This window comes from Notechis scutatus, chromosome 1 (assembly GCF_049901735.1).
Source record: "Notechis scutatus isolate UNSWTSFEM ecotype Mainland chromosome 1, rNotScu1.2, whole genome shotgun sequence".
NCBI classification, from domain to species: Eukaryota; Metazoa; Chordata; class Lepidosauria; order Squamata; family Elapidae; genus Notechis; species Notechis scutatus.
The window spans coordinates 240,553,717-240,566,729 of record NC_142009.1 but is presented as its reverse complement, the minus strand read 5'-3'; the positions used below and the strand labels follow the sequence as shown (position 1 = coordinate 240,566,729).

The 13,013-nt window shown below is 37.4% G+C and overlaps 1 protein-coding gene across 1 annotated transcript in view; it reads right to left on the bottom strand.

Moving 5' to 3' along the window:
* Positions 1 to 13,013, bottom strand: part of CD81 (CD81 molecule) — a 62,420-nt gene that overhangs the window by 10,079 nt on the left and 39,328 nt on the right. The window contains exons 3-5 of the mRNA XM_026668277.2: positions 10,002 to 10,099; positions 8,493 to 8,567; positions 2,384 to 2,494 (exon numbers count right to left, since the gene is read on the bottom strand). Coding sequence (XP_026524062.1) covers positions 2,384 to 2,494; positions 8,493 to 8,567; positions 10,002 to 10,099 — 284 coding nt within the window. The remainder of the gene's footprint in view (positions 1 to 2,383; positions 2,495 to 8,492; positions 8,568 to 10,001; positions 10,100 to 13,013) is intronic.

The following is a 13,013-nucleotide window of genomic DNA, read 5'->3' as shown; positions in this document are numbered from 1 at the left end:
TGTGAAAAGGAAGAATTTCCATTCAAACTCAAAATACATATAAATTATAAATAGAAAAAAAAAACACAGACCACACTGAAGCAATTAAGGAGACCAGGGAGGATAAGGGCTTGAAGACGTCCACAGATATCAAAATACACACACTGGGAAGGACGCCAGAACTCCGATAAGAACAGACAGACTACAAATATTTTCACGCTTTGCTTCCAGCACTGGCCCATGCGCAGTTTGTCCTTTTAAACAGTCCCCACTGCTGCAGCCCATGAAGGGGATCAAAGCCCTTTCCTCCCCCGTAGATCACATCATTCACGTTTCTCCCTTATCTGCTCCTCCCTGTGTGTCCTAGGATAAAGAGGGGATGGACCTGGGTTTTCCTCTAAATGCCCAGCTAGCCTGTGCCCTTCCCCAGTTTTCTCCACAACCTCCGGAGCCACACTCCCACTCCCTGTCGGCTGTTCCTCCTCTCCCTCAGAGTCAGATTCTAACAGGGGCATACACCCATTTACTTCGCAGACTGTTTCCTTAGACTCTGTGTATGTGTTGGACTAAGTTTCCCAATGGACTCTTTCTGTGCCAAGCCTGGACTCCAAAACTAATAATTGTGGATACTTCCTGAAAACTTATTTGGGGGCATTTGAATAAACATTTTTGGAACTCTTGCTGTGTGTGTGGGTGTGGGTGTGGGTGTGTGTGAAGCAGGGTAGCACACAACCTAAGGACAACTCCCAGATAAAAACAGATTGCCTATTACAAAAAATGGTAGATGGTACTGAGCTGATTAACTACTAAAGCTGTGCAATGCTTGCAGGAACCACTGAAGCCATACGTTTTCAATATACAGCCTGTTTTCAGTGCTTCCTGAAAGCATTGTGTGGCTTCAGTGGGTTGCTGGTTTGAGGAATGCCATTTGCCAGTTTTAGAAGTAGGCTAAGCACAAGTTCTGTAGGAGAAGAGATGGCAGAACCTGGGGGGTGGAGTGAAAAGGGGAATCAGCCTAGAATCCCTATATGCTCACTCCCCCGTGCTGTTGATTCTTATCTAACTCTAAGTAGGTATAGTTGAGAAGATTCCTACATATAGACTTTTAGCGACAAAATTTGTTTAATTGATCCTTCATGTGTGGTGTTTTATGTTTGACAAATTCTGATTTAAATGCAAATTTGAGTTAAATACAAAGTTAGGAACTTGGCTTGTTCTTTAACCAAGAACTGCCTGTATACATTTGGAAGGCTTGTGTAAATGGCATGGCAGAAAGGAAACATAATGTATTTTGAAAATGCAGCTTGTCCTTAAATGAAACATGTAATAGGAAAATAGATACAGGGGTAGCTATGCTGAATTAATCATACAAATTGTGTAAAATACTTTGTAAATGTATGTATAAAATACGCATCTATGTATGTTTGCATGTATGTACTATCCAGTAATAACTATTCTTGTCCAGTTGTTTTAAAAATGAACTTTCCATGGCAATGACCTAAAAAAAGATTCCCCAAACCACATTGTTGAATATTTTCTCCTTTGGATTCATTGTACAACTTATAAATTATACTGTCTTTCTTGCATTTTGGTTCCTTCTGGACAAGTGACTGCAAGCCTTGTCTGTGTAAGCTATAAATCAAGTTAAATTGCTTCACCACCCTGTCATTAGCAAGGAAGGCACTTTCTATGTGTCCTGCAATTTTTTTATTACAACTAATGGCATGAAAAACAGTTGTGTGTGAGGCCATTTTAAGTTCATCACACATTTACTGTAAATTACAGTAATTATAATTTAGATTGTACTTTAATTTATAGCTGAATGCCATTTTGTAATTCTATTTTTTAAATAGCTATTTTAATAAGTACTAAAGTATTTTCTATTTTTTAAAGAAAGGACAGGATATCATATCACAGTTGTATGTCATTCTAGGTTGTAAAATAAATGTGAGATGTAAATTAATCAAATAATACTTTTACATACTATTGTGCTACTTTAATGGCTACCTACCATTTTTGAGTTACATATTACTAAATCAAACATATAAAAATACGTTTAAATATATAATATATAAATGTATTTGTATAGTACACAAATACATGTCTACTTTGGATGTTTCTATTGCTTTAAAATTAAAATTAATTTTAATATATTTTAATATATTTTTGAACTGTAAGCCACTCAGAGTTATTGAGCTGAAGTTTAGATTGTAAGTACAGTCACAGTTACACTTAGTGGCCATTTTGCTTAATGATCCAGTTGCTGGTCTCAATTGTGATTACTGAACAAGGACTACCTCTAATCGACAGTTACTTCAAGCAGGTATTTAACCAACTAACTGAGAAAGCAAAATATTGTGAAGATTAAATTTGATCCCCAACAAAAGTGTACTATATTACTTACTGTTTCTTGGAAGGTTTTCACAACAGCAGTTGCCTTTTTTGCTTTGTTCTCATTGTTGTCTTTTGATTGAGTCAATGCTTGATCATAAAACTGTTTGAGATCTTTGGCAATCTGCAAAAGAGAACAGGGGACAATATACTCTCTTATGGGCTTTTACAGGTACTCTTTCCCCATTGGTCTATTCAGCTGCTTGATCTTGCGGATTCCAATAATCTTAACAACTGGATAACCAAACAACAAAGACACCTGAATTAAAATTTCAGATCCACCATCACCACTTAGTTGAAGCTAGTTGACAATACGGAACTATGTATCCACGAAATAGTACACCGGACTTATTGTGAAGGGTCCCCCCCATTCTGGCTTGTTATTCTAAAATTAGAGAAGGGGTATAACTCTGTCACTGGGGAATATCAGAACTTTTTAAAATACTCTTGCTTCCAGTGAGAGTGGGGAAAAAATATCTACTGTTAAACGTCCTAACTGTGGCGTAAAACAGCCTACTAAGCATTCAAGGATTGTGGAAACTCTAAACAGGAAGTGTTTAGTAGTGATGAGAAAATTACACAACATGAATCATGGTATAAACTATACTGATGAGCAGGGACTCTATGCACAATAAAATAACTTAGGACAACATTCAGTTGTACTGTAGAAGTAATATGTAAACCTTAACATAGGAAACATTACACAGTGCATATGTCTTATGTGCTGCTTCCTGGGGTCTGGTAATGTCACCAAGAGTTTTTTTTTTTTTTAACTAACACAGTGTCATGGATAGCTACTTTTTGAGAATCAGCGAGCAAGATAAAAAAAAAAAAATCAAATGAAGCTTGATTTGGACAAAATGTGCTTAAGGAAGGTGGCTTGGTGACTAGCCCGGGCAGAGGGTGAATTGTCTCGTATCTCCTTTAAAAGAAAAGATGTAGTGTTTTTGATGTATCTTAGGTTCCAACGGCCGTTGTAATTGTATACATCAGCTTCCGAAAATGTTTGGGAAAGGAAACAGGTGCAGAAAAGGATACAGTATTGTTCCTATTGTGTGTATGCTGAAGACCCTGACCTGACCATGAGGATGAGTCTGGAAATCCCTGAAGAGTTTTAATTGCTACTGTATTCTGTAGCAGGGGTCTCCAACTTGTCAACTTTAAGACTTGTGGACTTCAACTCTCAGAATTTTTATATATATATATATATATATATATATATATATATATATATATATATATATATATATATATATATATATATATATATATATATATATATATATTTATTTGATTTGTCAATCACTTACAAGATAATAGGTATAAGTATAAACATGAATACAGAAAATAGGTACGATTAAATGGGGACATTAGGACAGGGACGGGAGGCACGGTGGTGTACTTATGCACGCCCCTTACAGACCTCTTAGGAATGGGGTGAGCTCAATAGTGGAGAGTTTGAGGTTAAAGGAGTGGGGGTTTGAGGATGTAACTACAGAGTCAGGTAGTGCATTCCAGGCATTGACCACTTTGTTGCTGAGGTCATATTTTCTGCAATCAAGTTTGGAGCGGTTTACATTGAGTTTGCATCTGTTGTGTGCTCTTGTATTGTTGTGGTTGAAGCTGAAGTAGTCATTGACTGGTAGGACATTGTAGCAGATAATTTTGTGCTGGCTGAGGAATTCTGGGAGTTGAAGTCCACAAGTCTTAAAGTTGACAAGGTTGGAGATCCTTGTTCTGTAGCATTTATTTGTATTAAAAACAGTCATGTTGATTGTAATATGCTAGTACTCCTTTCTCTGCCTATTACCACTTCTAGACAAACTCTGGAGTGTCATTTTTTAATCTTTAAACTATGAAAATGTTTTGACTAGAGAACAGTATGAAGTGCCTTTGCAAGGAATGATTCTTTCATTAAAATAAAAGAATGACCAGAACTAAGAGTAACAGTGTTTTTTTTAAAGAGATTCTTCTGCAACTGTGAATCACGTTTTCACCTCAAACACAACATGTAGCCTTTGTTAGTCCTTTTGGACAGATCTTGAAAGCTTTTCAGGATATGATTATAGAATGCAAATTATTCCAGAAGAACTACTTTAAACATTTTTTCTTGCTTTATCTTAATTCTGCTATGAATTCAGTTTGAAACAAAAAAGACACTATCAATATTTGTTTCCAGGCTTCCACAACTTGGCACCTTAATGTCTGTAAAGACTTTTATAGTCTAATATACTGGTGTCAAACTCGTTGCATCACATTGCCATCAGATGATGTTTTGTGACATTTTTCCCATTTGTGGAGCTGGGATGGGCATGGCCTATGCATGATTCATCCAGCCCGTGGGCCACTCGTTTGACATCCCTGGTCTGATACATCCAGACAGCATCAATAAAGAAATAATACACTATGTTTTGTAAAATTGTTTAACAGTAGTTCAAAACTGTATAAGAAAACGGGGTAAATAAACAAAACATCAAAGAAAAATAAAAGGCACTATCTGGAAGAAGATACAAACAGAAAAATCCTGCTCTCTCTTTGCATCTGTGAGATTGCTTTGATCTCTTAATTTTATATATCCAAGCTGAAATATGCAAGCAAAATATTGAATTCCCCCCTTGTGAGTTTAAAAAAGAGTAGTAAATCAATCATCCTGAATGTTGCAATCCACAATTCCAAAGCAATCATTTTATATAATAATTCATAATAATACTGCAGAGTGAATAAGATAGTGTACTGAAGTGGTGGCATAGTGGTTAAAGTGTAGTACTTCAGGCTAACTCTGCCCACACCTTGGGAGTTTGATCCTGACCAGCTCAAGGTTGACTCAGCCTTCCATCCTTATGAAGTTGGTAATATGAGAATCCAGATTGTTGGGAGCAATATGCAAATAATGCTTACACTGTAAACTGCCCAGAGAGTGCATGTAAAACACTATGGGATGGTATATAAGCCTAAAATGCTATTTCTATTTTTAAAGAAATTCATCCCATTCTCTTGCTTTGGACAAAATGTCAACAATGAGCAATTATACTGGACAATTAGACATCAGAGCCAGCTGTTCACTAACATGCTACATACAGTAAAGTTGTTTTTCCCATTCTAAATTCCCCCTTGAAATATGAGCAGCTAAGAAGTTGGATGTCTGATTTAATTTAAAAACAGAAAATTTTTGGAATAATTTGGAATAACTCTTTGGGGAAAGAGTTTTAAATGTAACATAATGCCCATGTCCTACTTGGAACGGACTATTGGAAAAAAGTATAATACAATTTTCACCATTTGTACACTTAGGGTTTCATAAGATAGCAGTAGTAATTAAAACGAAGTGGCTATTTGATACTGAAAAATGAATATAGGTCAGTTAAATTATTCTTGTGCACTATATATAAAATTTCTTTGTGCATAATCAAAACCAAAACTACATCTCTGAAAGCAGGATAAATGGAATATAGAGTAATATATCAGAATCATATTATTGTCTCTTCACTGGTGTAATCATTTTGGAGCAATGAGTGAGGTTGGGTAAAAAGAAACCAGACAAGGGAGGAGAGATTCAGCCAGAGAGCAACAAGAAAGAAAAAGAAAACTTTTATTTGCCTTTAGAAAAGGAAATAATAGTACTACTAACAAGGTTAGTAAGATTTTATGATAATCCAAACATACACTCCAAAAAAGGATACATTAATTCATTGATTCACTGAATGAATAATATTGCTACCAATTTCTGCAAATAAGTAATAATATAGTTACTGGGAGAATATAATTGGGTTGATGGTCAAATTGGAGAATATGCTTAGAAAAGTGGGAATCCCAAAACAACTTGTGGGAAACCTATAAAGAGGTGAAAAGTCATAGAACATGGCAAAATAGACTTGCAAAGGATTATGACAAAGCCAAATATTGTAACCTAATTTATTCAATTTATATGCTGAATATAAGGGAAGCTTCATTGGAAGAAAATACGGATGGTTTTAAAATCGGAGGAAGAAGCATTAGTAATAGCCTGCACTAAGCTGATGGCACTACTCTGATAGCTCTGAAAGGCAAAAGACCTGTGTACTGTAGTAACATAAGCCAAGTGAAAAAAATAGGATTCAGATTAGACATAAATAAAAATTAATGAAAACAGCTATAACAATGAGCCTTAGAATTGACATCAAAGATATTGAAGCTGTAGGGAGCGCTTGCCTTTTAGTATAACTATCAATAGTAACAAAACATGCAGTCAAGAAGTATGTCATATAGTAGAGCAGCCATAAAGGCCTTGGAAAAGATATTCATATACTATATGTCTGTACCTAAAAAGATCAGAATAGTGCAGGCAATGATATTCCCTATGACACTTTATGGAAGTGAAAGTTGCTCTCTGAAAAAGCTGGATGTGAAAAAAAAAAACACCACTTGATACTTCTGAACTTAGGTGTTGGAGCTGAGAATAACATGGATAGGCAAGACAAGAAACAAATGGAACATTGAACAAATCAACCCAGCAGTACATGAATCCTTCCCCAAGATCTAGTCTTGTTATACTGGCATTCACTTTACAGTACATATATTTTGAGAGAGGGAATAAAAGGAAATATGACAATTCAAAAAAGTGCATGTGTTTTTTCGTATCTCAGTAGTGCCTTGTTACAGATGTTTTGATGAATTACAAAAACATGCAAAATCCATGTGCCTTAGAAACTAGAACGGCCATGGAAAAAACTGCAAATTCAGTTCTCTAAAGACCAATTCTTAAGTAGGAAAAACAGCATAATTTATATTCAAGAGAGAACAAATAGATGATCTGAGGGACCCTAAAGTTTGCAGAAACACATCCTTAGGAGGTTCGAAGGGACTGAAGAACAATTGGTATGTGACTGCTATAAAAAGTTCAGGAAGGAAGCCAGATAGAAGAATGATTGACAGGTTAATATAGGGAATAGCAGCCCTCTACTTCAGGGATCCCCAACCCCCTGGCTGTGGCCCACCACTGGGCCTTGAGCCTTTCGGAACCGGCTATGAAAGTGGTGAGTGTGCGTGCATCCTCAGTCATGTGACCTGTGGGTGAACACACTCCATTTGTGCAGCAGCAGACACCCATGCCTTCCGCTTGCGCAAATGGAGCTGTGTGCGCATGGACGTGCCAACCACGCGTGTGGAACCATCCCTCTCCTCCCCTGCCTGTTTGCAAAACTGAAAAGGTTGGGAATCTCTGTACTACACAGCAACCTTACATTCTAAGACCCACCGCTTCAACAGTCTTTTTTCTCACCCTATCCTGAAATCAGGATTGTTAAACTCTTAGGGACAAGGATTTGTCTCCTGCCTGTCATGACACTTGTAAAAGCACCATCTATGTATGCATCATAGCAGCTCCAGGTGACAGGTAGATAGTTGCAGTATATATATATATATATATATATATATTTAAGCTTCCAGAATTGGAGCCTGCTTTCCAAAACAAATGGAAAGGAAGCAAGGACAGCAGACAAATAGTTTGTTATGGCACCACCAGGTGGGGCATTGTGCTGCTCTCCAGGGACTGAACATCCTTAATGTATTAAAACTGACACCATTTCATAGCTGCTGAAGTGACATGACCCCAGGATTGGTTTCAGAGGAAACAAATCCAAGACTCAATTCCTAGTAAATCAGGAAGCTCACTGGCAAGCTTTCATTACCACCAGCTTTCTTTGAGAAGTTAGGATTTAGAATTCTTGCTTATCCCATCTTTCTCACCTTTCGATGTAATATATCAAATACCATTATTTTCTTGTACTCCATTAATTGCAAATTACGGCAATATACGCTTTCTGCTGCAGCAGGTTGGCTAGCACAGAGCAGAGAGGTATTCAGAAGAATGATATCTTATGAAACTGTTCATGCTACTCATCAGAAGCAAAAAGCAAGTAAAGAAGCAGCAGGACAACCCTATCTTCTATAAATGTTTAGCCTGGCAGTCAATCAAACCAACCTACTGGGAGGTTGGGAGACTGGGAAAATGAAAACAAAGTGGCTTTGAACATCTGGGATACCTATGCCACAACAAACATTAAACATCTAACCCTCAAGTAGTTGTAAAGCTCTCAGATGCATCATAAACATAAAACAATAAAATAAACAGTCATAATGTTTACCTGATCCTTATTAACAAATCCCCAGATGCCAGCAGCCACTTCACAAGCAAATAAGATGACGAGGCATGTAAAAAACTGAAATAAAAAAAAAGGTAAATATCAGATTAAGGAAATCTAGAGGCATTTCCATTGAAGACAAAGTCTTTGGTTCATCCATATATTTTGCAGTGATAGACTCAGCTGTTGAGCACCAAATGATGAAATACTGTTTTTACTTGTGTTTTTAAAGCTGTTATTGGTTTTAGCCCTCAGTTAATAAGGCAAACATTTTGTTTAACCTTCCATTCAAGACTGCTTCCAGTTTGTTTCATATTCACACTGTATATAGGAGGATTGGAATAAAAAGAAACAGAGAAAATACCTCCCAGATGAATTACAGTCTCAAAAACCAGTTATTCTATCTATCATGCTGATGTAGTGGAAGGGGCTTGCTCAAAGGAAATGTGTAGAGATGCAGATCTTGATTATTCATTCTCCTCCTCTGAAGATGCTAAAGGTAATCTAATAGCGTGTGTTCTGGAAAAATAAGTCTCCAAAATTGTAAGATTCAGTTATAACTAACTTCTAATGTCAGTGGAGGTTGTGCAGAGTGGTACAGTTCTTCCCTGAGGACCTCTAGTAGAAAAGCTTTCTACGATGCAGTGTCCAAATTTATTTCAGAAATGTATATCCCAAATTTTCATTCCAGAAAGGAACTATGGCCAGTGTATGTAAAAGAGAAAAAAAATCAGTACAATAAACAGAAGTGAGTAGTCTAGTGCCCAGATGTTTTGGGTTGTAATTCCCATAATGTCTTGTAATGTTTGGGCTATATGGGACTAATATTGAAATCTAAAACATCTGAATCAACCAGCTTAGAAAAATTTACATATATAAAGCCAACATATTGAATTGTATGTTCTATTATGTTTTTAACTTGGTGCTGAAAAGAATTCAATATTGTCCTCAAGTGGATGCTCCATGGGATGGCATTCCAAATCCAGGACACCTTTTCAGGGAAAGCTGTTGGTGTTGGAGTTAGAAAGGGCCCTTTTTATATGTGACTGTGAAAGTAACAAATAAATGCAGAAGCAACCAAGAGAAAGCCATCTTGGCCAAAAGGTTACAACAAAACAGTTGGCCTATACAACAGTCACAATCTCAAATGACTGAGTTAGTGGGAGGGAAAGTGAACGGCTTTTCTTAAATGCAGAAAACACTTAAATCCAGGCTTGTATTATATAGGAATGTTTCATGTCTTCTCCAAACAACTCTATGTGTCCTCGTAGCGCTCTCTCTCTCTCCCTCTCTCCCTCCTCCCCCCATGTCTGGACCAGATTCAGTTAGGAAAATAATACAGTAAATCATAATTATTGATACATACCCTAGGAAGTTCTATGGAACAATAAGAGTGCCTTATGATCATTAACTCTTTCTACTGTTCGCCATCGTAATAGTAATCATTAAATTCAATAAAAGTCTCGCAGGAAATGCTGGAAAATGTAAACAAGAGTATAAAAGATCTCTTACTGTTCCCAGAAGGCACTGTGATTCCTGGATGGCTCCATAACATCCTAGGAAACCCACAAACATCATCACTGCTCCAACTGCAATCAAAATGTAGATTCCTGCAGGGGAAGACAAAAGAAAGGCAAGTTCATTAACTCAGGAGGATCATATCTTGTTATGTGATTAACAGGCATGGATATTCTGTGAACAGAGGCAGGAGGACAACAATCCACCTCATAAATATGAATCAGATTGGATGAAACAAAAGCTACGCTTTGAACAACTTTCTGTTTCTAAAAGTAGTGAATCAGATGCTTCGGAATACCTCACAAAGACGTGAATGAAAGGATTTTTCCAGCACTTCTTGTTCAAATCAAGGGAGCTTCTATAGATGGAAGCCTTCTAATGATCACTTCCAATGCTGCAATTGGTCAAATTCCTTTTTAACGGCATAAAACTAATGGCAATGAAAGCTATATGTCAGTTAAGCGTTGAGGAATGAACCCTACTGCCCAGTTCCCATAGCTCCTAAAATAAATAAACACACACACATATATAAATAAAAGCTAGGCAGTAGGTCTCTCCCTCTCTGTCTCTCTCCTCTTTCTCTCTCTCTCTCTCATTATTAAGGGAATCAAGCCTGAAATTATGACCTTTGGCCATGTTTGGTAAGTGAATCACTACTGTTGTGGTTGTTAAGAAAATCTGATTTCCCCATTGACTGTGGGAAGCTGGCTAGAATTGTAAATGGTGATCCCATGACGACAGGGCACTGCAATCATTGTAAATACATGCCAGTTGCCAAGCACCCATGTTTTGATCACATGACCATGAAGATGCTGCGATAAATTGTGCAAGGACCAGTCGTAATTCACTTTTTTCACTGCTATTGTAACTTTGAATGGTCACGAAACAAATCGTTGTTATGACAATGTTTCTTTTGGGGCTGTGTCAAAAGACTGCCAACCAATAATTAAATCAAAACGCATGTACTGTGGGAGGAGTGATGGCAGTGGTGTCTATAGTTTGACAGTACTGGACAAACAGTACTGTTGGAATATGAATATGAAAAAATAACAACTTGAAAAATGCTGACAGCTCTGCAGTTAGATTTATCTTGTTTCCACAAAACACCAAGAGATATACAGAACTGGCTTTTTAAAATGGAGACACTACAACATACTTCTCAAAACTGGTAAAAATGTAGAAGCAGAACTGAAATTCAGTGATGTAAATGCACAGCTTTGTAGCAAACTACAGCCTAAATCTTATGCAGATGTCCTTCCATTGGAAAGTTATTAAAGTAACATTTCTCAAGCAGATCATAACTACAGAGGAGACCTGAAGGCTTGTTATGGACAAAGAACAGAGATAATGAAATATTGGCATTCCCGACCAAAAATCTATCAAGATTTTTAGCCACTAAAAACATTTTATATTTCAGTTCGGATCCCACAGACACCCTGTGGAGAATTAGGTGGATCATGGAGCCTTGTGACTCACAAAAGCTTTTGTTGATTATATGGTGATGCACATAAAGTAAAAAGATTGGGAGTTGTTGCCATGAGCACGATGCGTTCAGAAGACTGGCTGGAGGCCAGAAGAGCAGCAAGAAACCATTTGCAAAGACTTCATTTTAGTGCACTGGGCTGTGCACTATGAAGGGATTCAAAAGAAGAGAAGTTCTTTGAACTGAAGGAACAGAGTCATCTTTCAGCCAATCTCTGGTAACAGACACATCCTGTCCTGCGTCAAGCTATGGTGAAACCACGGAGGACACTGACTACAGGTAGGTAGTCCTCCACTTATGACCACAATTGAGCTCAAAATGTTTGCTGTTAAGCGAAACTGTTGTTAAGTGAATTTTGCCACAGTTGTTAAGTGAATCACTGTAGTTGGTAAATTGGTAACATGGTTGTCAAGTGAATCTGGCTTCCCCATGACTTTTGCTTATCAGAAGGCCACAAAGGTGAACACATGACCCTGGGACCCTGCAACCAGCATAAATAAGAGTCAGTTGCCAAGCATATGAATTTTGGTCACGTGACTGTGGAGATGCTGCAACGGTCACAAGTGTGAAAAATGGTCATAAAACTTTTTTTCAGTGCTGTTGTAACTTCAAATGGTCACTAAATGAACTGTTGTAAGTTGAGGACGACCTGTATTTTACATTTCAGGCTCATTTAGTTCCACTTGTTTGAAAGCTAACAATACTTTCAAGAAATACAACTGGATAAAGATAGAGCTTGATGTAACGCTATTCTCTTTGGTTTATGACATACGACTTGTCTGTTCATTTATTTGGTTCTATTAGTATCGTTTTTAAAAAAGCCAGTTTGCTGTAGTTATTAAGTGAATTCTAATCCGACCTTAGGCACAAAGACAGCTGGGTGACTTTAGGCCAGTCATTCCCTCTCAGCCCTAGGAAGAAGGAAATGGCAAACAACTTATGAAAGCTTGCCAAAGAAACTACACGGACTTGACAGGCAGTTGTCAAGAGTCAACACTTACTTGAAGGTGCACCTTCAAGTAAGTGTTGACTTTTGACGACTGCCTGGCAAATCCCTGTAGTTTCTTTGGCAAGGTTTCATAAATTGTTTGCCATTTCCTTCTTCCTAGGGCTATAGCCCTTTTTATATGTGACTGTGAAAAAAGGGGCACAATGCTGCATTTATATAAAGGTACCACTTTGTTGGGAAGATAACAGCTTTTCGTGCACCTCTGGCATGTAGCTATGCTGACCACATGACCATGGAAATTGTCGTCGGAAAATCCTGGCTCCCTTGGCCAAGAAATGGAGATGAGCATCATGCCCTGGAGCTGACACAACTGATAGGGAAACCTTTATCTTTTACTTTCTCTAAGCAAACCTGAAGATTGTTTGTTGAATGCATCTCAATCTCTCGTTCACAACAGTATATTGATTATAAGCACATTTCCAGTTGTTTTTATGCAGCATCCCATATATTTCTTTTTTATTTTGGTAAAACTGGAACAGTAGAAATACAAAATATTGTGTACTCATGTAAGCAT